Source organism: Piliocolobus tephrosceles, chromosome 4, assembly GCF_002776525.5.
Source record: "Piliocolobus tephrosceles isolate RC106 chromosome 4, ASM277652v3, whole genome shotgun sequence".
In the NCBI taxonomy this organism is placed as follows: Eukaryota; Metazoa; Chordata; class Mammalia; order Primates; family Cercopithecidae; genus Piliocolobus; species Piliocolobus tephrosceles.
This window is the reverse complement of record NC_045437.1, coordinates 148,931,761-148,955,469: the sequence shown is the minus strand read 5'-3', so window position 1 is coordinate 148,955,469 and position 23,709 is coordinate 148,931,761. Positions and strand designations below refer to the sequence as shown.

The 23,709-nt window shown below is 54.7% G+C and overlaps 1 protein-coding gene across 2 annotated transcripts in view; it reads right to left on the bottom strand.

Annotated features, from left to right (window-relative positions):
- Window positions 1–16,485, bottom strand: part of PCDH1 (protocadherin 1) — a 24,523-nt gene extending 8,038 nt beyond the window's left edge. For both annotated transcript variants that reach the window (XM_023193015.1, XM_023193016.1), the window contains exons 1-3: window positions 16,268–16,485; window positions 6,683–7,545; window positions 1,393–3,588 (exon numbers count right to left, since the gene is read on the bottom strand). In XM_023193015.1, the coding sequence (XP_023048783.1) occupies window positions 1,393–3,588; window positions 6,683–7,545; window positions 16,268–16,307 (3,099 nt within the window). In that variant the 5' untranslated portion in view covers window positions 16,308–16,485. The remainder of the gene's footprint in view (window positions 1–1,392; window positions 3,589–6,682; window positions 7,546–16,267) is intronic.
- Between the last annotated feature and the right edge of the window lie 7,224 nt (window positions 16,486–23,709).

Here is a 23,709-nt window from a genome sequence, read left to right as displayed (position 1 = left end):
CCCAAGAGAGCAAGAAGTGAGAGACGGAGAGAGAGAGAGTGAGAGCAAGCAACCCAGGGTGGCCAAAGCAAGGAGTGGAAAGAGGGGATGGAGGTAGCATCACAGGCAGAAGGCAGAACTAGGAAGCCTCTGCTCATGAGCAGGGAACGCCCTAAGAGCAGGGGTGCAGGGCAGGTCAATGAAAAGAATTTAGGAATTCCCTTGCCTCCCCCTGGGCCCCGCTCCCTGCAGCCCAGGCTGGTGATCATGGTGGGGAGACACAGGGGAGAGCCAGCTAATTGCTGGGTGTTGAGTGTTGTTGGGATGAAGAGGCTGGGGAAGGGACTTGAGGGAAGGACTTGCCCTGGGGGAAGGTGGCTGGTGTAATCAAGAGGTTCTCTGCCTTCACCGAAGGCAGGAAGGCTGAATGTTATTCCCTACCAGGTGCTCCAGTCTGAGGTCTGTCAGAGGCAACTGTTTGAGCAGGTTGGAAGAATCAAGCCTCAGATGGGGCAGGACTTGGGTACAGCTCCACCCACCCTTTCTGGGTCATTCTTAGGAAGAAAGCCCTACAGACATGGGGCAAGGGGATACACTGGCAGACACCTCCATTTGAAGGCTGATCGGAAGGCCACTTTCCCAGAGGTGGATAGGGACATGGGGGTGGATGGCAAGATGGTAGGCTAAGATAGTGTGGGGTACAGTGGGCAGGTCTAGGATGTGGCAAGAGGCAAAGAGAAGGGAAGGGGAAAATGAGGTAGGACCTGAGGACAAAGGGCTGCTTCCAGTCTCTCTCGCTTCTTCTCTCAGTTCCAGAAAATAAGAAGCCAAAACTCCAAAAATAGAGAACTTTATTGTCAGGGTCAAGGGCATGTGGGACCCAGCCCCAGAAGCCTAGTGGTGAGGAAGAGGTTAATGCACAATACACACAGAAGGCACAATGGGGAGGTCCCCTCCTCTGGCAGACTCCCCACTCAGTTATCCACGGGACCCCAGGTCTCCCTGTTTCCCTCCTAGAGAAGCACCTAGGGCTGGTCTCACATAAAGACCTAGGTTTGGAGCAGACTTCTTCCCCATTTCCCTCCCCACTTCTGCTCACCTGCCCACCACCCCCAACCCACAAGGCCCAGCAGCTGGTTCAGGGCAAATCACAGGCCTCTCCCCAGTGGGGAGAGGGCAGGGAGGAGACCACAGAGCACACCCTCCCTTAATCTTCACTCAGCCTAATCCCTGTGCCTGGGTGAGGCAGCAGTGTTATTACCAAGGCCCCACCTCCCACTGCGGGCTCAGGCTGGCCCCCCTATGGGCAGACACAGTAAACCTGCTCCATCACTCCCACACCTCAGTCCAAATGGCTCCGTGGTAGGGGTGGGGTAGGGGCTGGGGTGTGCTGAGCTGAAAGGGCTGGCCTACCTGCTTGCTGGGGTATTTGGGGGGGTTGGTGCGGTAGCTGTAGTCGGAGTACTGCTCAGAGCCCGTGGACGTGGTGTCCCCGGTGCCCACGAATGTGTTTGCAGGTGGCAAGTCCTGTACCACCTGGTGCTTCTTGGAGGCCGAGGGTGACTGGGGCTGCAGCTGGATGGAAGGCAGTGGGGAGTTAGAGCGGTAGTGGCGGCCCAGGTCAGGGCTGCCTGGTGGGTAGTTGAGGGGCAGGTGGATGCGGGGACTGTCCCCAGGGGCATCGCTCATCAGGTTGAACTTGAGGGACTTCTGCAGCCCGGCCTCATCCTCGTCCTCCACTGGCTTCACGGGCTTTGGGGACTTGCTCTTCTTGCCCTTGCTTTTGTTTCCCTTGGAGGCCTTGCCACTGGGTTTGGGGGCGTACAGGTCCTTGGTCTCCTTCTTACCAGCCTGGTAACCACTTTTGGCCTCCCGCTGCCGGCAGTAGCGCACAAGAACCGCCAGGGCGATGAGCAAGGCCACGGCCACCACACCGGCCACCACACCAAAGAGAATGTTGCCACGCTGCTTGGAGCGCTCGTATTCTGGATCCCCGGCAATGTCAATATCCAGTGGTGTATCCAGGCTGTGGCCCAGGAGGGTCTCCAGCAGCGTGCGGTTGGCCAGAGTCTCATTGACATAAAGGTGGACCAAGGCTGTGCCATAGCGTGGGGGCTTGCCGCGGTCACTGACCTTCACCACCAGGCGGTGTAGCCCATGGTGGCGCCGCTCAATCTCCTTCTCCAGGGTGATCGCACCTGAATGTGACCCAATCTGGAAGAGTCCATAAGGGTTGCCACCTGCGATGCTGTAGATCAGCTCAGCATTGACACCAGAGTCAAAGTCCTCGGCTGCCACCTGGCTGACCGTCTCACCAAGACGTGTCTGGGGGGTCAGCAGCCGGTGAGAGGTGTTAGAAGGGGCAGTGATATAGGGTGCGTTGTCATTCTCATCCAGCACATTGATGGTGACACCAACATAAGCTGAGCGAGGTGGGACGCCACCATCCACCGCCTTCAGCTGGAAGGTGTAGGTGCTTTGTTGCTCTCGATCGAAGCTCAGGCTGGAGAGGATAGTGCCTGTGCCATTCTGGATAACAAAGTCACCATTGTCCTGCTCCACGGAGAGCTGCACCTGCGCATTCTCCCCCTTGTCTCCATCAATGACAGTCACCATGCCCACTGGACTCAGTGCTGGCATGTTCTCCATCACTGAGAAGTTATAGCCACTCAGCATAAATTTGGGGTCATTGTCATTGCAGTCCAGCACATTGACAAGGACAGTGGCTGTGCCCTGGAGGCTAGGGCTGCCCCGGTCAGCTGCCACCACCTTCAACTCATAGCTGTCCCGCTGTTCCCGATCCAGGGATGTCTTCACCTGGATCTCTCCAGTCTCGGGAGAAATGGTGAAGAGGCCCTTAGCAGCCGGCTCAGGCTCCAGAGAGTAAACTAGCTCAGCATTAGAGCCAGAGTCCGCATCACTGGCAGTGACCTCAGCAATCACTTCACCAGGTTTGTTGTTTTCCGGGAAGGCGACCTCAGTGACACTCTGAGTGAAGACAGGTGCGTTGTCATTGACATCCACCACCTGCACCTTGAGGGAGTTGGTGCTGGAGAGTGGGGGGTTGCCGGAGTCCACAGCCACAATCTCAATGGTGTAGTCTTTGACCTTCTCGTAGTCCAGCGGGGTGGTAGTCTGCAAGAAATACTTCTTCTTGCTGTCACTGCCTGTCTCACTGGCCTGGCGCAGCTGGAAGGGCACATCACCTGCCACCACACAGGTGACAGCTGCATTCTCTCCCTCATCTCGGTCAGATACCTGCACCAGGGCCACAGCTGTCTCCTCTGCCACATCCTCTGAGATGTTAGCCATCCCATCTTGATGAGTCACTAGCCCTATGCCCCGGATCTCAATGGTGGGGGCGTTGTCATTCATGTCCTTCACGGTCACAACCACCTGGGCACGGGCACTCTTGGGGTTGGTGCCTCGGTCCTTAGCAAGCACTGAGAAGCGCAAGGTGCTTAAGTCCTCACGATCCACCGGGCCCTGAACAGTGATAAGTCCAGTGTTCCTGTCCAGTCGAAGAAGACGCCTCACGACTTCGGGTGCCTGGTGGAATGTATATTCAATCTCTGCATTGGCACCTTGGTCTGAGTCATTGGCCTTCACCTATGGGACAGGAGAGAAAAACAAGGAGAACAGAGATGGTTTCGATCAGGGATAGCAAATAAAGGGGCACATGTGCTGCCAATGTCCTTTCCAACAAGCATGGCAGACACAGCCAATCCAACATTGCTCCCTTTCCAGAAGCCATGTGTGTACTGCCTTTTCCCGATTCGGACACTCTGGCAGGCATTACTAACCTATTTTCCTGAAGAGCCCAGATGCAGCCTGCAAATCCTCAACAGTGCTACAGGAAACTATTGGAGATGGGACAGGGCAGAATTAAACTTCACTTGTCACTGCTGTGTGGGTCCACAAAAATACCAGGAGAGGATGAGGATCCAATAGAACTAGGGAAGCCATTTCACCAATGAACCCTGCCTGAACCCTCCTGAAGAGATGGAGAGGTGTGAGTAGTAGAGGTGGTGTGTGTGCCCATGTGAATGTGCACTACATGCACGCCTGCACATATATATGTGTATGATTATGTCAGAATGTGTGATTATGTGTGATATTTTTGTATGAGAAGGTATGTGTCCGTATGCGTATGACTGTGTCAGAAGGTGTGATTATATGTGATTTTTGTGTGAGAAGGTATATGTGTTTGCACACATGAGTAAAGACTCACATGCCCACCTGAAGGCCCCAGGTTAGGATATTTCTTTTGAAAGAAGTCAGGTAGGGTTGTGGGTCAGAGAAGCCCTCCAGGCCGGGCCCCAGCCACCGCTCTGTCAAACCGGGGAAACCTGTTTCAGCAGCAACTTCTCCTCCTGGCTGGCACTGGCTGGCGAGGCACCAATGCGAGGAATCTGGCCTGAGCCTGCAGCCAGGAGGGAGGGGCTGATGCAGGCCACAGAGCCTGCTGGCAGTGGGCTGGGCTCCCAGCAGCAAACAATGAACTGTCTGTCCCTTTGCAGTCAGCGGGCACGCCCTCCCACGCCAACTCCGACGCGCACTCGACCCAACTCTATACAAACATGGTTGGTAATGGGGCAAGAGGACTCAGGTGGGAATGGCCATGGGGTACTACTGGGCAGGGAGAAACATGAGGGCTGGAGTTAGGTCACAGCCAGACAGAATGTGATGGCTGTGGGGAGTGAGGGAAGAATAAGCATAACTTGGTAGAGTCTCTGGGGTAACAAAACAGAAGAGTCCTGGGTTCAAATCCCAGTTATACCACTTCCCAAGTAACTGTATGACCTTGGGCCAATTATTTAACTTCCCTAAGCCTCAGTCTAGGAACATGTGAAATGGGGATGATAATGTAACCTATTTCACAGAACTGTGGCAAGTATCAAATGGGATAATATAGGTAAAAATGCCTGACACAGGGAAAGTGCTCCCTAAATAGCATTTACTTCTTTTTGTCTGTCCAACCTCTACCCTCCTACCCGCCTGCCTCTGAAAAATCAGTGCTAGTGCAGTAGTGGGCACTGTACCGAGTGAGCCCTCCAGCCACTGCCAGTCCTCTCCTCCTTGGGAATGGGAACTCCAGCTACCCCTGTCTGGGCTTTTGCTACAGTGAAGACTCCTGGGCAACAGTTCCCCAGGTACCCTGGTCTCTGCTCACATCTCTGGGTGCCAAACCTTAACAGTTTCTCCTCCCCTCACCCCAGTTTACCTGTCACTAACTTTATGATGAGGATCCCCAGTCTCCCTTGCCTCTAGATTGGTCTTCCAGCTTCTTATCTGCCTCTTGTCTCACCTCCCTTTGTCCCTGTCTGTGACTCTTGGCTTCGGTCTCCTTTCTATCCTTGCTCACTTCTGATTCTGCCCCATTCCCACAGCCTGTTTTCTTCCATCCTCTTTTTTCAGCCCTGCTGACCTCCCTGCTTACTCTCTGCCCTACTCTCCCGCTTCACCTCACTGGGAAGTGGTAAAGCTGTTACACACCTAGGCTCTGAAGCCAGACTCTTGGCTGCGGCAAAGATGGACTCTGAACTCATTAGCTGTAGGATATCAGGCACGTATTCTAATCTGTATGGGCTCAGTTTCTCATCTGCAAAATGGGGCTAATGCTTACCTTGTACTGTAAGGATTAAATGATACAATACACATCATGTGTTTAGAACGGTGCCTGGCACCTAGGCTATTATTATTTGCCATCCCCGACTGTCTGTCTCCCTTTTCTTTTTCAGTCTCTTTTCCAGGTCCCAGTCTACCAGGCTCTTAAAAAGCAAAAAAAGGCTGAAACTCCCACCCACCTCCCACTTCGACTTGAGGACCTAGGACTAAGGGTTTTCCAGGATGGGTAACGGTGTCCAGGGCAGGCCGCGCCTCCTCAGCTCCCTCACATCAAAGAGAGAGGCATCTTCAGCCCATGGGGAAGGAGAAAGGAGCTGGGGCTGGCAGGAGGCCAGAGCTGAGATGACAGCGGGAGATACACCCACCTGTCTGCAGGGACGCTTTCTTTGCACCCTCCCAGGCCCCAGCTCCATCAGGCTGCCCAGCGCCTGGGGCAGTTCCCATGGAGGGGTGCTGAGAACTTCAGCAGAGGAAACTGACCCCCACTAACCCCACTGTGCCAAGCACCCCACACCTATGGGCACCCCATGCCTAAGGGAGGAGGCAGGTCTATAGACACCCCAGTATGTGTTTTTAGAACACCTGGCTAAAATGATCTCATTTGACCTTGTCAGGAAGAGGTAAAATGAGGCTATTTCCTTCAGCTTCAGGAAAACCTCATTTGGTTAAAGGGAAACTGTCCCTGGTTGGGAAGATACTCTCATCTCAGGAGAGATTCCACCTGGATAAGCGGTGATTCTTTTGTTCCAACTCCGCTCACCTGGCTGGCAGAGAAGGTCTACTTGACTAGGGCGGGAGTTTCACTTCTCAGAGGTTTCCCCAGCTTGAGTCTGCTTAGGAGTGGGGAGAAACTGTTCATATGCTACGTCACTGTCACTTAAGTAGCCTAATAGAAGAAAGTAATATCACTGCTGGGGTGGGGTGGGAAAGACTCCCCTGGCTGAGTTTGGGGAGAAGGGGTCTCACTACAGTATTCTGGCAGTTTTTCCCCTAAGTGAAGGGAACTCTCACCTGGTTGGGTGGGCTCCCATTTCTAATGGATCACCCTGACAGTTATACGGAGGGGGCCTCTCACCTGGATGACCGAGTGGCCTATGGGGCTATTCTCAGATAGTTCGGCCTCATAGGAGGGCCGCTCAAACTTGGGGGCGTTGTCATTGGTGTCGAGCACGGTGACACGCAGCAGGGCACTGCTGGCGCGTGGGGGGCTGCCGCCATCCTGCACCTTAATGGTGAGGTCGTAGGAGTCCCAGCGCTCACGGTCCAGGTTGCCCATCACAATGAGCTGTGGTTGCTTCTCCTCCTGGTCCTCTGCCACCTGCAGCCCAAATAGCTCCTGGGCCTCAGGCCCAGCCTGCAGCTCATAGGATGCCACACCGTTGGGACCAGCATCACGGTCTGAAGCCAGCGGGATGGGGAAGAGTGAGCCGATGTTGGTGTTCTCAGGGATGGCCAGAGTGATGACTGGTGAGGCGAAGTTGGGTGTGTTGTCATTGATGTCTTGTACTTCTATCTGGCCCTCCAGCAGCCGGGGGCTGCCATTCTGCACAAGGTCTGTGATAGACACCTCAAACTCCAGGATGCAGGGATCACCAGGGAGCTGGTTCTGGCATTCACGGAGCCCCTCACGGTCGATGGAGGTCTCGGTGGTGAAAATGTCACCTGTCTTGCCATCCACGCGAAGGTACGGGGCACCCACCTCTAGCTTGTACAGGTGCCCCACATCTGGAAAACCATAGTCGGCTGCGAGGCTCCCAATGAGGGTGTTGGGTGGCTGTTCCTCCGGCACCTTGTACACTACCCGAGTGGCGTGGCCTGGGGATGGAGCCAGCAGGAGCAGCAGTGCTAGCAGCATGGAGGGCAGCAGTAGCCGTTGCCCCCCAGGGCCTGGGCTGTGCCTCAGCGGCCCCATCCTGGCAGGCCCCAGAATCAGGAGGGCTGCAAGGGGAAGAGGCAAAACAGAGGCCATGAGCTGGGAAGAGAAGCCTGGCCCTGAGCTGCCCAGAGCTGGCCCCATACTCACCCTCTCCCATTGACACACGATTCTCCACAAGAGCAGTCAGTCCCAGCACAGAACCCCAATTCCAGAAACTCAGATCCCTGAATCTCATCCACAGCTGGGTGTAGCAGCAGTGTCTGCTCCAGCTGGAGGAGCCAGTAAGAGGCCTGGCATGCTTAGAGCAGCTCCCGCCCATGGAACACCCTCACCCACCTGACGCTCCCTGGGCCCGAGCCCGGCTGCCCTCCCTCTTTCCTTCTTTCCCTCCCTGTTCTCTGCTCTGTGCTTCACCCAACACCTCCTTCTCACGAGCATCCTGCCTTAGTCACCGATGGTAATTACCCTGATACTGAGATAGGGAGAGAGAGCCAGTGGAAGGGTGAGGCCTCGAGCATCCCCAATCGGAGCACCCCTCCCCACATGCATGGTAGGAAAGAGACACAAGTACCTCCTTACACACCCCAGACCCTCGGACCATGACTTCTCACACTGGGCCCCATTAAGGTTGGCTGGAGGGAGAGGAGATGATGTCTCATTTCTCTTTATTATGAGATGCCAAGTCAGTGCATATGTATGAGATATGACATCTCAAATCCTCTTTTTCTGACAATCTCCCACAGTGCCCAGTGTTCGCCATCCCCATAAAAGGCCAGCTTAAATTGGGCAAGGCTTGTGAAAATGGTTAGGGTTGAGGAGTAGGTGTTAGCCTTCCTGACTTTCCCTCAACACACATGCCCCAGAGTGTGCACACAGGCCACAGAGTGCGCACACATGCCCCAGAGCGTGCACACAAGCACATGAACAGTTGCTAGGGCTTCTCTCCTCCCCCTTCTGCTGCCATGGGCAGGTGCATACAAGGGAACACAGGTCAAGATTGGGGTCAGAACTGTGGTCAAGGCTGACTAGCTCTGGAATTGGCATTGGGAACTGCCCTGGCCTGTCCTTAGCAACAGGGAGCCCAGCAGGTCTAACTGGGACAGAGCTGCCAATGATTATGACACCACCAGCCTTTCCCTGACCACTCCCCCACCCCACATGCTCTGGTCTCTGGATGAACATCTGGCTCCTATTTGACATCTATCCCCATATATCCAGCCCCTACTTCACACCTGCCTTTCCCAACCTCTGCCCTAGCCAACCACAAGCTGCACCCCCATCACCACAATAACCCCCTTCTTCTGCCCATCTCCCCTGGCTTTGAGGTCGTGCATTTGCAGATCCCAATCAGACCCAGCTACTGTCTCTGCCTTGAATGCCCCCTCCTCTCCAACAAAACCATGGCCAGTCCCTCCTCTATTCAAATCCAAAATCTTTGGATCTGCAGTTTCTTTAGAGGCTTCTGGTTCAATCTCCTTTCCCCACTTCCTCACTTTTACCTGGAATACCTTCCCCGCACGTGGAATACCCACCCCACATCAATCCCACTGAGGGCAGGCTCTGGCCCTCCAGGAAGCCTTCACAGTCCTCTCCTGCCCACGGTGACTTCTCCTTCCTCCAACTCACAGCGGCTTATTGTCTGCTCCAATCCCAAGGCAATGAATCATGGGGCTGACTGGGACACCGCCCGCCTGTGTTGTTCAGCTTCAGTACTGTGCACCTATTCCTGAGTTATCTGCCTCTCCAGGCAGACACAAAGCACCATGAAGGGACAAGTACTCTGTACACTCACTCATCCCCTGCCCCCCAACAATGCACCTTTGCACATCTGGGTACACTGTAGGGACTCAGTCATGCATTCAACAAATGTTTACCGGGCATTTACAATACGCCAGGCTCTGTCCTGGGCACTGGGATGCAGAAGTGAACAAGACTGGTCCAATCTGCCATGACAGTGGTTCTAACTCAATGACTATTTGTCCATTTTGTTTGGTTGCTTCTGTATACCATTTGGCGAATGTGAGGCAGCAGGGTGGGGAAAAGCGAGGGCTGTGGCATCAGACGGTCTGAGGCAAACCCAGCTGCTCACTTCCTGGCTGCATGATCTGAAGCAAAGATTTAGTGCCTCAGTTTCCTTATCTGTAAAATGGGGATAATACTACCTATTTCCTAGGGTGTTTGAGATACTGTGGGCTAAATGTGGTACTCAACAAAGGACTCCTTCAAAGCATTTAGCACAACTGTAGTTGTGTACCTGTTTGGAAAACGTGTTAATTGTCTGTCTTTGCTACAAGATGGTGAGCAGAAGGCAGAAGAGTTTCTATTTTGTTTGCTCCTACCTCCTCAGGGCTTAGCCCTGGACCTGGCATACAGTGGGCACTCGGCAGCTCTTGAATGACTGTTGTTATTTTGGCTCTCTGGGCTTAGCCTTTCCTGGTGTGTGACCACTGCTCTTTTACTTGCTCACTTACCCGATTCCCCTACTCCACTAAGAACTTCCTGGGGTAAAATGTAAGTCTTCTCTGTTTAGGGCACATAGCAGACTCTCAGCAAATGTTCACTGAATGCACAGAGTCCTCAGATAAATCAAACACTTCCCCTCCTCTGTGTGGCCTTCCCCAAGCACAGGCCCCTCCCTAAAGTGTGTGCCGCCGTATTATCAGATTGGTGTGAATGTTCCCATTGCAATCTTAATCTCCTTAAAGGAAGCAGGAATTTATCTGATACTCCATTTGGATCCACCCTGCCTCCAGTCACCTCCCCTCCACCTGCATGGACCTGACACAAGGCTCATCTGACTACTTCAACCCCAATCCAAACACATCCCCAAAGGACCATCACCAGAGAACCTCATTTTCTTATGGGACTGAGTCCTGCTGCCACCCTCCTCTGACTATACAAGGTGGTATCATTGTGCACCCCAATTCTCTACATAAGTCTTGGCAGGTGAGGTGTTATGTGGGAAGCCCACAGGAATTACCCTAAACCTGACCAAGAGAATAAATAAGGCAGTCACTGTTTGCCTCTGTTCTCTCCAGATCAAGGATATTTAAGAGAGTTAATCTTTTGTGGTCACATCCTCCTTCAAGAATTTTCTAAAACCATGGTGCAGATTTTTCCAGGAAAAATGACTGTTCACAAACTTTAGCTGCTAATTAATTCAGGGGGCCATGATCCGGCAGTCAGAGCGAATGATGTGTGGCCACTCCGAGAGCTACGAATGAAGCCCCCACCTCAGGCTTCCTCCGTCTCAGTCACAACCTGAAGCCCTATAACCTTTCAAACCTCCTAGGCAGAACAGGCACACATGCTTGTGAGACCACCTCTGCCCCCCATATGCTCTTTCTCACCCTTAGGAGTTGCCTTACCTCCAGCCAGAAAAGAGAAGGAGAACCACAGGATAATATCCAACTCAAGGAAGGTAAAGGATGGCGGGGCTGGGGAAGGATCCCAGAAAGGAGGAGGAATGTGGGGAAAACAGGGTTGGGGGGAGAGCTGCTCACAGTGGGGAAAGGAGCTGAAGAGGCTCAGGCCCTTCAAGCATCTGGAGAGTTCCTTCAAAATAAGGATTATCTGGCCCCACCCTTAGGAATCTTTATTCAGGAGGTGGGACCTAGAGAAACCCCCAAGCAATTGTGATGCAATGGTCGGATCAACTGGGTACAACTTTAAGGTAATTCCAGGGAGGTAAGAAAGGGCCTGAGGTCCTGCAAACTTTCCATTGCCAGGCTGGAATGCAGTGGTACGATCTGTCCTCATTGCAACCTCTGTCTCCCGGGTTCAATCAATTCCCCTGCCTCAGCCTCCCAAGTAGCTGGTACCACAGGCGCGTGCCACCACGCCTGGCTAATTTTTTTTTTTTTTTTTGTATTTTAGTAGAGACGGTGTTTCACCATGTTGGCCAGGATGGTCTCGATCTCCTGACCTTATGATCTGCACCCCACTCGGCCTCCCAAACTGCTAGGATTATAGGCGTGAGCCACCACGCCAGGCCCGGTACTGCAAACTCTTTTTTTTATTTGGCGGGGGGGATGGAGTCTTGCACTGGACTGCAGTGGCTCAATCTCGGCTCACTGCAAGCTCCGCCTCCCAGGTTCATGCCATTCTCCTGCCTCAGCCTCCAAGTTTGAGTAGCTGGGACCACAGGCGCCCGCCATCACACCCGGCTAATTTTTTGTATTTTTAGTAGAGATGGGGTTTCACCATGTTAGCCAGGATGGTCTCAATCTCCTGACCTTGTGATCCGCCTGCCTGGGCCTCCCAAAGTGCTGGGATTACAGGCGTGAGCCACTGCCGCACTTGGCCCCTGCAAACTCTTATCATCACCTTTGCCATCATCATCACTCATTATCATCTCAGCAAACACTAAGATTCTACTCAGTACTAGGCATTTTACACACATGATCTCTTTCCTCCCAACCCTCTGAAATGGATACTATTTATTATTACACTCCTTCCCATACTACAGATGATCAAATGGGGGCCGAGAAAGAATAAACTGTCTCAAGTCACGGAAGTAGTATGTGGAAGAGCCAGGACTTGAGAAATAAGAATGCCTCTTCACATCCCAGAGTCTGGGGGAAAGCAACAGAAATATCTGAGGCTAGAATCTGATGCTTGTTATGTCACACCCACCTCCCCACCATTCCTGGACTGCCAACCTTGCCCAGTAAGTAGGGAATAAGAAAGAGTGGGCCTAAGGGTCAAGGAATGGATGAGCCCAGGCTTCCTAGGCTGCTGCTGTTCACATAGGGGCCTGTAGAGATGCAGGGAGAGAGCCAGGGTGGCCTGGAAGGGCAGGAACAGCAATAAGGAGGCCTTCCCTCACCCCTGCCCCCATCATCTCTGAACTTTGTCCCCAGCAGTTGGGCACTGGGAGTCATTAGTCCCACACGGCAGCCTTTGATACATGCAGCGTCTTATCTGCCCTTCCCCAGGCCCTGACTGACTTCCTGGGCAACGGTGCCCCACCTCCCCCCAGTGACATGGGCACCCAGGACCCTGAGAAGCCAGAGCCTCAGGGGGAACAGGCACAGGGAACCATGTCCCTCAGATAGAGGAGCAGAAGTGTCATCAGGGGTGTAGGAGTAAGGGATAAGGAGGGGATAGAGTCCCAGAAAAGCCGAAAGAAATACCATCTATGTCAACATCTGGGAAGGGATGAGAACAGAGGTGAGGGTTCACCCGGAAACTTCATTTCCAGCCCACCCTGGGGACTAAGGTCCATTTTGCTGAGTGCTGTGGCCAGAGAGAAAAAAACACACAGAGGCAGCCACCACTGTCCCAGTAGCCAGGTCAGCTCTGACTCCCCACCCTCACTCCAGCACTGTTACACAACGGTCACTGCCGCGGGCACAAAACACCAAGGGACAAAGGGACTGTCTGGGGGAAAAGGGGAAGCAAATGGGGCTGTGTGGGGTGGAGCTGAACAGAAGCCTCCCACTGAAAGCAAGTATGCAGACCTCAGCTCCTCTCCCCTCTCTCCCACAACCCTCTATTAGCCTCTGCAGGGCTTCTGGGCACCTGCATGCTTGAGTCAGATTGTTGGGGTTAGAACCCTCGCTCCACCACTTCCTAGCTGTGTGACGTTAACCAAGTGAATTTACTTTTCTGAACCTGTTTCCATACTGTGAAATGGAAATAATGAGTCCTACCTCTTGAAATTATTTGGGAGAATTAAATGAGATCTCATGCCTATAAGGTCTGTTACATTAAGGTCTATTTACATCACATGTAAAGGACAAATCATTTTTTTCTAAGCCTTCCAATTGCCATTTTATTTCCAGCATCAGGCACACAGTGGGTGCCCCTTTGTTGGATGAATAAACAAGCCAATCCCTCGCTGCTTGGTAAGTCCTATGAAGGCAATGATGGTACGCATCTTACTACTGCATCCTCACCACCCACCATGGGCCCTGGCAGATAAAAGGTGCTCAATACATTGTTGAACAGAATCTCTGCACCAACTATCCTTGCTCACGTAAGGGGCAGCCCTCACCTTCTCCTTGTTTTTCCACACTCCTCCCTGAACCTTGATTCCCACTTAGCTCCTCCCCCACCCTCGTAGGCCCCCCTCCTGGCCCTTCAACCCCCTTCTTCCCAGCAGTAAGGTTACTATCGCTTGCCCAGCTCCTCTGCAGAAGTAGCCACAGCAGCAGCCTCTCTGCTAAGAAGATGCCAGACCAGCAAGACACCCCCTTCCAGCTGAAGTCCCTTTTGGAATTGGGAATTGGAGGTGGGTAGGAGAAGGGGTAAAAACTAAATGCGGCCAGAACTGAATCCAGACTTGCCTCCCTATCACACTGCCTCTGGCCACCTCTGGGGGCCGTCTCCCTCTCCCCTCGACTCCACCCCATGCCCTAGTCTAGTTGTAATTACAGGTTCCAATACCTCCCAGACCTTCACGTCAATCAAGTAACATCACTACCCCCACGCCCCCCCTCCCAAACACAGCTAGACCTCCGGGTTGTCATAAAAACTTTCTGTGTGGCCCCCTTTCCTGGCAGCTCCCGAGGGTTGACCCAGAACAGGTGCTAGAAGGCTCGCGGCGTCCTGCTGCACGAAGTCCTGGACTCTGCTGACCCGAGCAGCCCCAATCCTCACCGCCTTGGTGAGCGGGCGCTCCCAGCACACACCCAGCGCGCTGAGCGACTCCTCTCAGAGGACGCCGACTGTGTGTGTGTGTGTGTGTGTGTGTGTGTGTGTGTGTGTTGCGGGGATTGGGGGGTGGCAGAGGACGGCGGCAGTTTCTTGGGCTCTGGTGGCCCCACCCCCACCCTGGCAGCAACTGGCCTCCAGGTACCCAAGGCAAGACTAGGGCGCGGCGTGTTGAGAACGCGCCTCGGTTAGTTGGGGGAGCCCTTGAGCCCCCCGCACCCAGGCCACCGCGGGGAATCCCTCCTCCCCAGCATCTCCGGCCTCGGCCTGGGGTCCCCCGCAAGCCGGCGCCGGCGCGAGCAGCGCAGCGGGCGCCGAGAGGGGGCAGGGAGGGAGCCGGCGCTGGAATCACAAAGCCGCGAACCCGGCTAGGCGGGGACGTTCTCATAAAACCGACCCTCTCGTGGCGAGCGCAGGGGGGATTTTACCCTACGCTCAATCCTCCAAGGCCTCAGTGCCGCCCTCAGTCTTTCCTGGCAGAAGAAATAGTAGCCGACCACTGTTGGGGAAACTGAGGCCATAAGTCTGACTTACAGAGGGTAGCTGGGGGGGTAAGGGGTGCGAGACCACCTCGCCTACAAATTCTGCTCCTGTGCCTGCCGCGATCTTCTTTCTGGCTCCAGGGCCTGCCCGCGCACACACTGGCCTACAGCGGGGACTAGGCGGAGGGGCACCCAGGTGTGAGACGAACCAAGGTGTGCGGGACCCACCAAGGTGTGTGGGACCCAGGTGTGCTGGAGACCCAGATGGCTCAGAAAACTCAGCTAAATGTCCGGAAGAGGGTCACAATCACCGTCCCAGGCTAGCACCCTCTGCAAATGAACCTGGGGCCCCGGAGCCCCGGGGAGGCGGGATGGCTGGGCCAGCCAGGTCCAGTTTGTTCCCGGAACACCGGCCGGTTCGCCCAGGAGTGGGGGTTGGGGAGGCGCCGACTGGGAACCAGGCTTCCCGCTGTGCTGAAATTTACAATAACAATGTCGCGATTAAGGTGGCGGGGCGCTTGGGGCTCGCCGAGCGACCCCGGTGGCTTCTGCCTGAATCTGGACTCCGAGGGAGAGGAACGGAGTGTGTGTGTTTGTGTGTATGAGCTGCAGGGTGTAATGTAATGTGACACTGTTGGTTTAAGGTGTGTGTGACACCCAGTGTTAAGATGGGTGAAGCAGTGGATTCTGTGTGGCTGTGAGGCGCTGCTGTTGGTGCCACTTCCTGTGTTAGGGTGTGTGCCGTCAAGCTTGTGCTGAGATACTGGGTTGTGTGTTTGTGTGGGTGCAGTAGAGGGGTGCAAGGAGACCTGTGCTGTGTACCTATATTCTGGCCAAGAAGTGGGTGAGATGATATATGTTAGGGTGTGTTCCTTAAAGGAATGTGGGGGATGGCTAGGTTTTGAGGGTTCGTGTAGTCAACTGTGGCTGTGACACTCGTACATGAGGGCACGAGACTGTGTTTGTGTGTCCAAGTCGCGGGGTGTCACACCCGGTTGTGTTGTTGCTCTGTAAAGCCACGGGTTGCGTGTCCGTGCTGCTGATCGTGCAGACACTGAAGCGGATTCTGAGCTGGTGACGGTGCCCCAGTGGGCGCTGGTGTGCGGGAGGTATGTCTGTGTGCACATATATGTACGGATGTATGTATGTGTGTATATATGTCCACGGTCTGGCCCTCTGGGTGCCCGCGGGAAGCTGGAAGCGGCTGAGTGAGCCGAGCTAGTTGCCCAACAAGTGTGTATGTATGTGTTGTGGACAAGGGTGCCTGCCTGCTCCGTCCTCCGGGAGCCCCCCATCAAACTGGGGGCCGCGCGCTTCCCCAAACCCATCCTCCACGCCGCGCGCTCCTGGAGTCTCCTTATCCCCGTCTTTCTGAGAGCGCCCAGGTTCGGGACACGGGGACTGGGGTTCTGCTCAGCACCCCCTCCCCTCCCTCGGCTTCTCGCCGCGGACCTGGGAGACCGGAATCCCTCGGCCGCATACCCCACTCTGGGCTCCCAGCCGCCCCCACCTCAGCCCCCTCGCGCGGAGCTCGGGCTAGGCCCCCGCGGCCTCGCTCCGCCGAGCGCCCCTCCCTCAGCTCCCGCCGGCCATGACCGCTTCGGGCCCCAAGCCGCTGCAGCCTCCACCGCCACCGGATCCTTACCCGCCTCCCGGCAGCGCCGGTCGCCCGCCCCGCTGTCCATGAGCCGCCGCCGGCCCCGGCCCGGGCTGCGGCTCCGCACGGCTGGGGCTGGCGCTGCGGTTCGGGCTCCGGCTCCGGCTGGCTCTGGGCGCAGCAGCCCGGCGGCTTTGCGTCCGCGCCGCGCTCCGGCTCCCCGAGTGTGTGAGGCGGCGGCGGCGGTGGCGGCGGCGGCGGCGGCGGCGGAGCCAGCAGAGAGCGGAGCGCACAGCCCGGCCCGCCCCCTCCCTCCCTCCTCCCTCCCGGCCCGCCCGCCTCCCCGCCCCTCTTTCGGCCGGGAGGTGGAGCTCGGGACCGCTCCGGTCCGGCTGGGAGGGGACCCCGAGCACCGCTCCCTAAAGCCTGGACCCCTCCCTTTGCTATCTCTTCACTACCCGAGGCCCAGTACACAGGCCGTCCCCTCCTCTGCGCTTCACCTTACACTTATCCCACCCAAGCCTCCATCTAGGACCGCTCCTGAATTCCCCTCCTTACCCTACTCAAACACCTGTCCCCAGCTCTGTCTGCCCCCTGGGAAGTCGAGGAAAGGGAAGTGTCTCCCACAGCGCCTTCTTCCCTGGGCACTTGCTCCTCCATATCCACCCTCTTCCCGCCCAGATCCCCGATCACCCTGTGTGGCCCTCCCTTCCCACTGCGCTCGGGGAAAGTCCACCCCTCCCCCTCCGGCCGAAGCTGCAGAGCGGTCAGCCTAGGTGGCCGCAGCAAGCTGTGGGGGTGGGGCTATGGAGGGGACCGTGGGAGGAGGAGGCTAATGGGACCCGGGGGCTCTAGAGTGAGGATGGGGAAGATACACAAGCTGAGGACCAAGTGCTGCGCCTGAGCTCAGGCTATTCGAGGGTCCCCTGATCACCTGCCCTCTGGGCGGCGTAGTGCTGCGGCCAGTGACTTACATTATACAGTCACCGGGTCCCTGCCCCCCGAGGCCGCGCAGTGTCACGGCCTGTGTCACACGCCCTCGCAGTGCCACACGCTCCCTATCACACTCACACTCACCAAATCACACACGGTGTCACACGCAGTGTCTCACACACTCCAATACTAGGTTTCTCCCATTCAGCTCTGGCTCTCTGGCGCCATCTAGAGGTCTTCGAGCAGCTTGGGAACTCCCTCTCCTGCGCTGGTGGTTTGGTAACCCAGGCTGTCAAGTGTCCCAGTTCAACAGGACCTCCTGCCTTCTTCGCCTGCATGCCCAGGCAGAGTGTTCGAAATCAAAAGAATGAGGAAAACTATCCCTAGCCAGGCCTAGTGCTGGGTGAGGAAAGGCTCTCGTTATGGGATGATCAGTTGCTGGGCCCCTTTTGCCATAGCCTCTGACTCCCCATCTCTGTCCTTCCCCATTTCCCTGTTCCTGTCACTCTTCTGTGCCTTTCCTCTTTCTTCTACTTCCTTCTCTTCTCAGCTCTGGCCTCTCTCGGTGGGATGCTCTTCAGGGTAAGAGTGGAATCTCTGGCTAGCTAAGGGGGCAAGCAAAGTCTGTGCAAGATCTCTCCCAGAGCAGCCCCCCTTAACTGGACTCCTTTTCTGGCCTGGGCCCTGCTCTATCCCTCAGCCCCAGGAGCCCAGGGGCGGGGCTCTAGATGGGAGATGGGATAATCTGCTGAAAGAGGGGGGAGGGTCTGTCCTGTAAGTAGCTTCTTTCTGTCTCACGAAAGCTCATACTCTCCACATCATTGAGCACAGCTCCGAGGAGGGAATCAGTGCCCCAGAGAGAAGAAATCTTCCACAGAAGAGCTGCCCCAGTCTCCCTGCCCCCAGCGTGTGCCCGCTGCCCAATGCAGCAAACCCTCCCCGGTCGGCTTGCTGGGAGCCATTCAAAGGCTCCTCTGTTCTCCTCCCTTGCTCAGGGCTGAGCAGGCTCAGCAGCCACAGAGCTGGGCAGGAAATGCTAATCTCCCAGATGTTCTCCTCCATCCTCCCTGCTCCACCACCATCAAACTCAAATTCTGCACCAAGTGGTAGGAGCAGAACTGGGCCAGAGCAGCAGCACCAGGGTGTGCCTACTCTTCTCCCTGCTCCCCAGCCCCTCCTACCCCAGCTGCCAGGCCGGGCTCTGTGCCCCTGAGTCAGGGGCAATGTAGATATGAGAATTGGGGCCTTTTTTCCCCAGGAAGGAGGGCAGGTGAGCAAGCAGGGACTGGGAGGATGGTTGGGGAGCAAGGGAGGTGGCATTTGAAGAGGAGAGAAGTCAGACTTTTGGCCCTGTACCAAAGTGGGAGGAGGACCTGCTTGGCAAGTGAAGCATTGGGGGAAGCTCCTGAAACTGATGGTGCCTGAGTTCCAGCTGAGACTGTGGTCAGGGATTGGAACCAGGTGATGCCGGGTATGGGAATGGTTGGGGTGCTTGCTGTGCTATCTGTGTACCTGGGATGGGCTGTGGCTGAGTGAACTAGGATGCTGTAGGGCCTGGAACTGTAACACCAAGCCTGCTGCCTCTGATTGTAGTTGGGACACTTGCAATGCTCTGATGCTGGTGTGCCTAGGCTATAGCCAATAAGATTACCTGAGAAGCTATCACCAAGCTGTGTGTATATGGGCGTGTGTGTGCATGTTGAGGGAGGGCTGTAACTGATATGCTGTTGGGCCTGAAGCTGTAGATGTGAGGCTGGCACACCTGAGACTAGCTATAGCTGAGAAGCTGTTCCCTGTTAATATGATGTAGATGGGACTGTAGCTGGATCCATTGCCTAGGTCCTAGGAGATGAGAGGCTGTTGCTAGGAGCCTGTACCTGGGAGACAGGCTGTTACCTGGGATAGGAGCAGAGCTACTGTTGTGTATAAGACTGTAGCTGAGCTGCTATTGGTCCTGGAGCTGTAGCTGTGATGACAGCATACTGGGGATTGGCTATAGCTAAGATGCTGTTGCTCAGGATTGTGGATGGGCTGTTGCCATATGCAGGACTCTAGCTGGGATGCCTGCAGCTATAACTTTAAAGCTTGGGTGTAGCTAGGAGGCCGTTTCCTGGTAATTTTGCTGGACCATTGTTGTGTGGGGGCTGTGGCTGAGACTCTATTGTCTAGGAGATGACAAACTGTTCTGGGAGGCAAGATACTACCTGAGATGGAAGCTGATGTACTGTTGGAGCTGATCTACTGTTGTGCCTAGGGTGGTCCCCAGGTGGATGTTGCTGGGTCAGTGAGAGCTTTGTGGGGGAAGCCAAGTGAGTCTGCCTTGAGGTCTGGGAGATGCCAGGAGCCCTAGGCTGGGTGGGGGCTGCTGCTCTGGGGAGGCCTCAGCAGCTGCTCTGCTGTGAAGCTGGAAAGCCTGTTTTCATTACTGTTTTAACTCTTTTTTTAACCTTGTTTTTCTCTCGACTGCACTTTCGCTCACTCATTAATTTTGGTATTTTTCTCACGGTGCCTCAGCCCCTGTCACGGCTGCCATGGCAACAGGAGGCAGTGTGCTCGGTGCCAAAATATCTGATCAAAAAATAACCAAAATAAGCAAACACCAAGACGACTGTTCTGGGAACTATGGTTGAGGGAGAGTCGATGGCTCAGATTCAGGAAACCCTAGGCTTCAGGGTACCTGTTTCACTACCCTTCTCCCCCAGGGAAGCTTTGCTAAAGGTTCTGATAACCTAGAGGGCCCCTTTCCAAGGAATACCCCACAGCACAATATCCCAGGACTCTGAGATTTCCAATAGTCCCTGTCCAAGGGGCAGCTTTGCCTGAGGTGGGAGCATCAGGAGAGGGTGAGGGCTGGGGATCACTTCCCAGGAGCTGGCAGATGAAGCTTCTAAGAAGCTCCCTCCCTGCCCTAGCCACAAGCATCTGCACTCACTCACTCACCCACCCCTCTTCTGGCCCTTCTTGCCTTAGGCTTATCTCCCTTTCTCTGCACCCAACCCCCACTAGGCCACTTTTGTTTTCTCATAGCCCAACATACTGATGGGAAGGACAGAGTCGGGAGGAAGCTGACAGCCTCCAGCCCCAGCCCCTACCAACTCCTCAGTAGGGGTGCTGGAGAGGGGTACCATAAAAGTAGCTGACATCCCAAGGCCTCTGCCCACCTCTAGCTCACCTTCCTAGGGGAGATTCCTGAACATCCCCGACCACTCACTCCAATTTTCCCTCTCATTTCTTGGGAGCCTTCTAGTTCCCTGGAGACCGCCTCTCAAGTGGGCATGTCCCTAGGAAGGGTAAAAGGATAGAGCTTCACATAAGGGAGGAATGGGGAGAGCTCTTGGTACTACCTGTCTCTTTTCCTTCTTCATCCACCACATTCCTCTCTGAGGAGGCTTGTCTAGATGTCTGGAGCACTGGGAATTGGCGGAATGAGGAAGAGCCCCCTGTCTCAGTCACACACTTAATCACACCTCTCCTTCTGTTCCACCCCTCCAGCAGTGAAGTCTCACTCCCCACAGATCTCCACCCGCTTCCAGGAATGGCCAGAACTTGCCTCCAGTGTCTTTCTTTCCATTTCTATCTTCCCCTCCCCCCAAGAGCAGTAGTGGCCTTGGCCTCCTGGCAGTGCCTTCCCAGCCTGTTTCCATAGAAACTGGGTAGGCTGTGCAGTGCAAGAAGGGGAGGGGAGACAGGAGCAGGAAGGAGGGACCAAGCCTTAGGGACAGCCCCAGATGAAGGGACAAGGGCACCAAGAGAAGCAGGGAGGGGCCCCATGCAAACTGAGAGTGGGACCCCAATTTGGGGAACCGGGTGGGATGGAGGGTGGATTGGGGAGAAGAGGTAGCAAAAACTTGGTAGCTGGCTTTGCTGCCTTCTGAGGAAGGGGCACAGAATCTCCCCTTCCCTGCCACAGGTAGTGGGGGTTCCTCCCTCCCCACCCCCTTAAAATCCTTCTTTACCAGGAACTGCCTGAGCCAGATGAATCTCTTCTCCGGGGTCTACTAGTCTCTAAGAAAGGGACCATGGGATTCCTTTCTTCCCCGAAGAGCTCCCCACTCTCCCCAGCCAGAGTCTGCTTGATCGGGAGACTGGGCAGCCCCCGGGGACCCGGTGGCCGCCGCTGACCCCGTGGCGTGCGGCTCTCAAAGGCCCCATTCATCTCTGGGGGCTGAAGGCGCCATTGTCCCCAGCGGGGGGTGGTGTGGGGAGTAAGTGAAGGGGTCTCGACTCAGAAGGAAGGAATGCGTCTGGAGAAGTTGCCCCCAGGGCCCCAGTCTCAAGGCCCCCACCAGATCTCCATCGGGACCCTTTCACGACCCCGAGCCCTTTCCCCAGGAGCTCCCAGCAGCCTTCGCGCTTCTCCGGAGGGTGGGGACTGCAGCGGCGCGGGGGCAGCCTCGCCCCACCTCTCCAGTGGACTCCGGAGAACCATTTCTGGGGCCGGGAGCTGTCCAGCACCTCGGGTCCTGACGGACCGCTGATTCGCCTAGGTGCCATCTGACAAGCGGGCGCTCAGAGCCAGCCCTGGTGGCTCGGGAGCTTTCCCCCAACCAGGCTAAGACCACTAAACCACGCCTGGCCCGGATGAGCTTGAATGCAGCTCCGGACGTGGGGATCCATCGGTGCTGAGAAGTGACCTAGGGAGCGCCTTGACCCCTGCCCTAGATAGGGCATAATTGAAGGGCCAAGTGCCACCAGACCACTCTCCTGGAACCCTGTCACAGACTTGGGCAGGAAGAAGAGTCATGAGAGGTCAGGCCTTGCCTCTGCCCGCTTTGCCCATCTTTCTCTGTGCCTCTGTTTCTGTTTTCCTCAGGCTCTCCTCCCTTCTCCTCTCTTTCCCTCCCTGCTGGGTTGGGGGCTGCTGAATTATCATTTCTCAGCTCTGCTAATGTGCTCCCCGCTGCGAGGAGGGATCATAATTCTGGGAGATGATTAAGTTTCAAATTGTTTTTCTTTGTGTTGTTGAAGATGAGGCTTTAATATGGTCCTTCCTCAGCCCGGGAGCCTGCCCCCATTCCTCCTTTCCTAGTACTCTCCTCGTTAATAGGCTAGGTTTGGGACCATGTCTTTTGCAGTGCTCGCCAAACTTTTATGTGTATGGGGTGGTAAGGGAGAGCGGCATAGACCTACCCTTTACTCAAAGTGGATTTTTTCTTTTTTTTTTTTTTTTTCTTCTTCTTCTTCTTCTTCTTCTTCTTCTTCTTCTTCTTCTTCTTCTTCTTCTTCTTCTTCTTCTTTTTTTTTTTTTTTGAGACAGAGTCTCACTCTGTTGCCCAGATTGGAGTGCAGTGGCGCTGTCTCAGCTCACTGCAACCTCTGCCTCCCGGGTTGAAGTGACTCTCCTGCCTTGGCCTCCTGAGTAGCTAGGATTACAGCCGCGCACCTCCACGACCGGCTAATTTTTTGTATTTCACTAGAGACGGGTTTCACCATGTTGGCCAGGCTGGTCTCGAACTCCTGACCTCAAATAATCCGCTCGCTTCAGAAGCACCCCAAAGTGCTGGGATTACAGGCATGAGCCACTGTGCCTGGTTGGGAATACATTTAATATGGTGGTAAGAAACACTGGTTTGGACGTCGGATAAGTCAACATTTAAATCCCGACTCTGCCACTTACTATTCAGGTGACCTTGGATGAGTTACTTGAACTGAGTCTCCGTTTCTTCATCTATTAAATGGGGGTACTATGAATTACCTCATAGAGCATTGGTGAGGATTTAAAGTCATGTAAAGTGGTTAGCAGGGTGTACAGCTTATGGTAAAACTCAGTAAATACATATTGGTTCTGAGTCACTTGATTGCTATCTTTGATTAAAATAAGAAAAAGGATATTTGAAAGCTTTTAATTTGTTTTTTAAAGAGCTCTATGGTAGGAAATTGGTTTAACTGAAAGTTGATAGGCTGGCGTGGTGGCTCAGGCCTGTAATCCCAGTACTTTGGGAGGGTGATGCGGGCAGATAACGAGGTCAGGAGATCGAGACCATCCTAGCTAACATGGTGAAACCCCATGTCTATGAAAAATACAAAAAAAATTAGCCAGGCGTGGTGGTGGCAGGCCCCTGTAGTCCCAGCTACTCTGGAGGCCAAGGCAGGAGAATGACGTGAACCTGGGAGGCGGAGCTTGCATGAGCTGAGATTGTACCACCGCACTCCAGCCTGGGCGACAGAGTGAGACCGTCTCACAAAAAAAAAAAAAGAAAGTTGATATTCAGAATATATATATATATATATTTTCAGAATATATATATATATTTTCAGAATATATATATATGTTTCAGAATATATATATATATATATATATACATATATATATATATATATTCTTTTTTTGAGAAAAGTTCTTGCTCTGCCACCCAGGTTGCAGTGCAGTGGTGTGATCTTGGCTCACTGCAACCTCCACTTCCCGGGTTCAAGTGATTCTCATACCTCAGCCTCCCGAGTAGCTAGGACTACAGGTGTGCACCACCACGCCTGGCTAATTTTTGTATTTTTAGTAGAGACGGGGTTTTCACCATGTTGGCCAGGCTAGTGTTGAACTCCTGACCTCAAGTGATTCG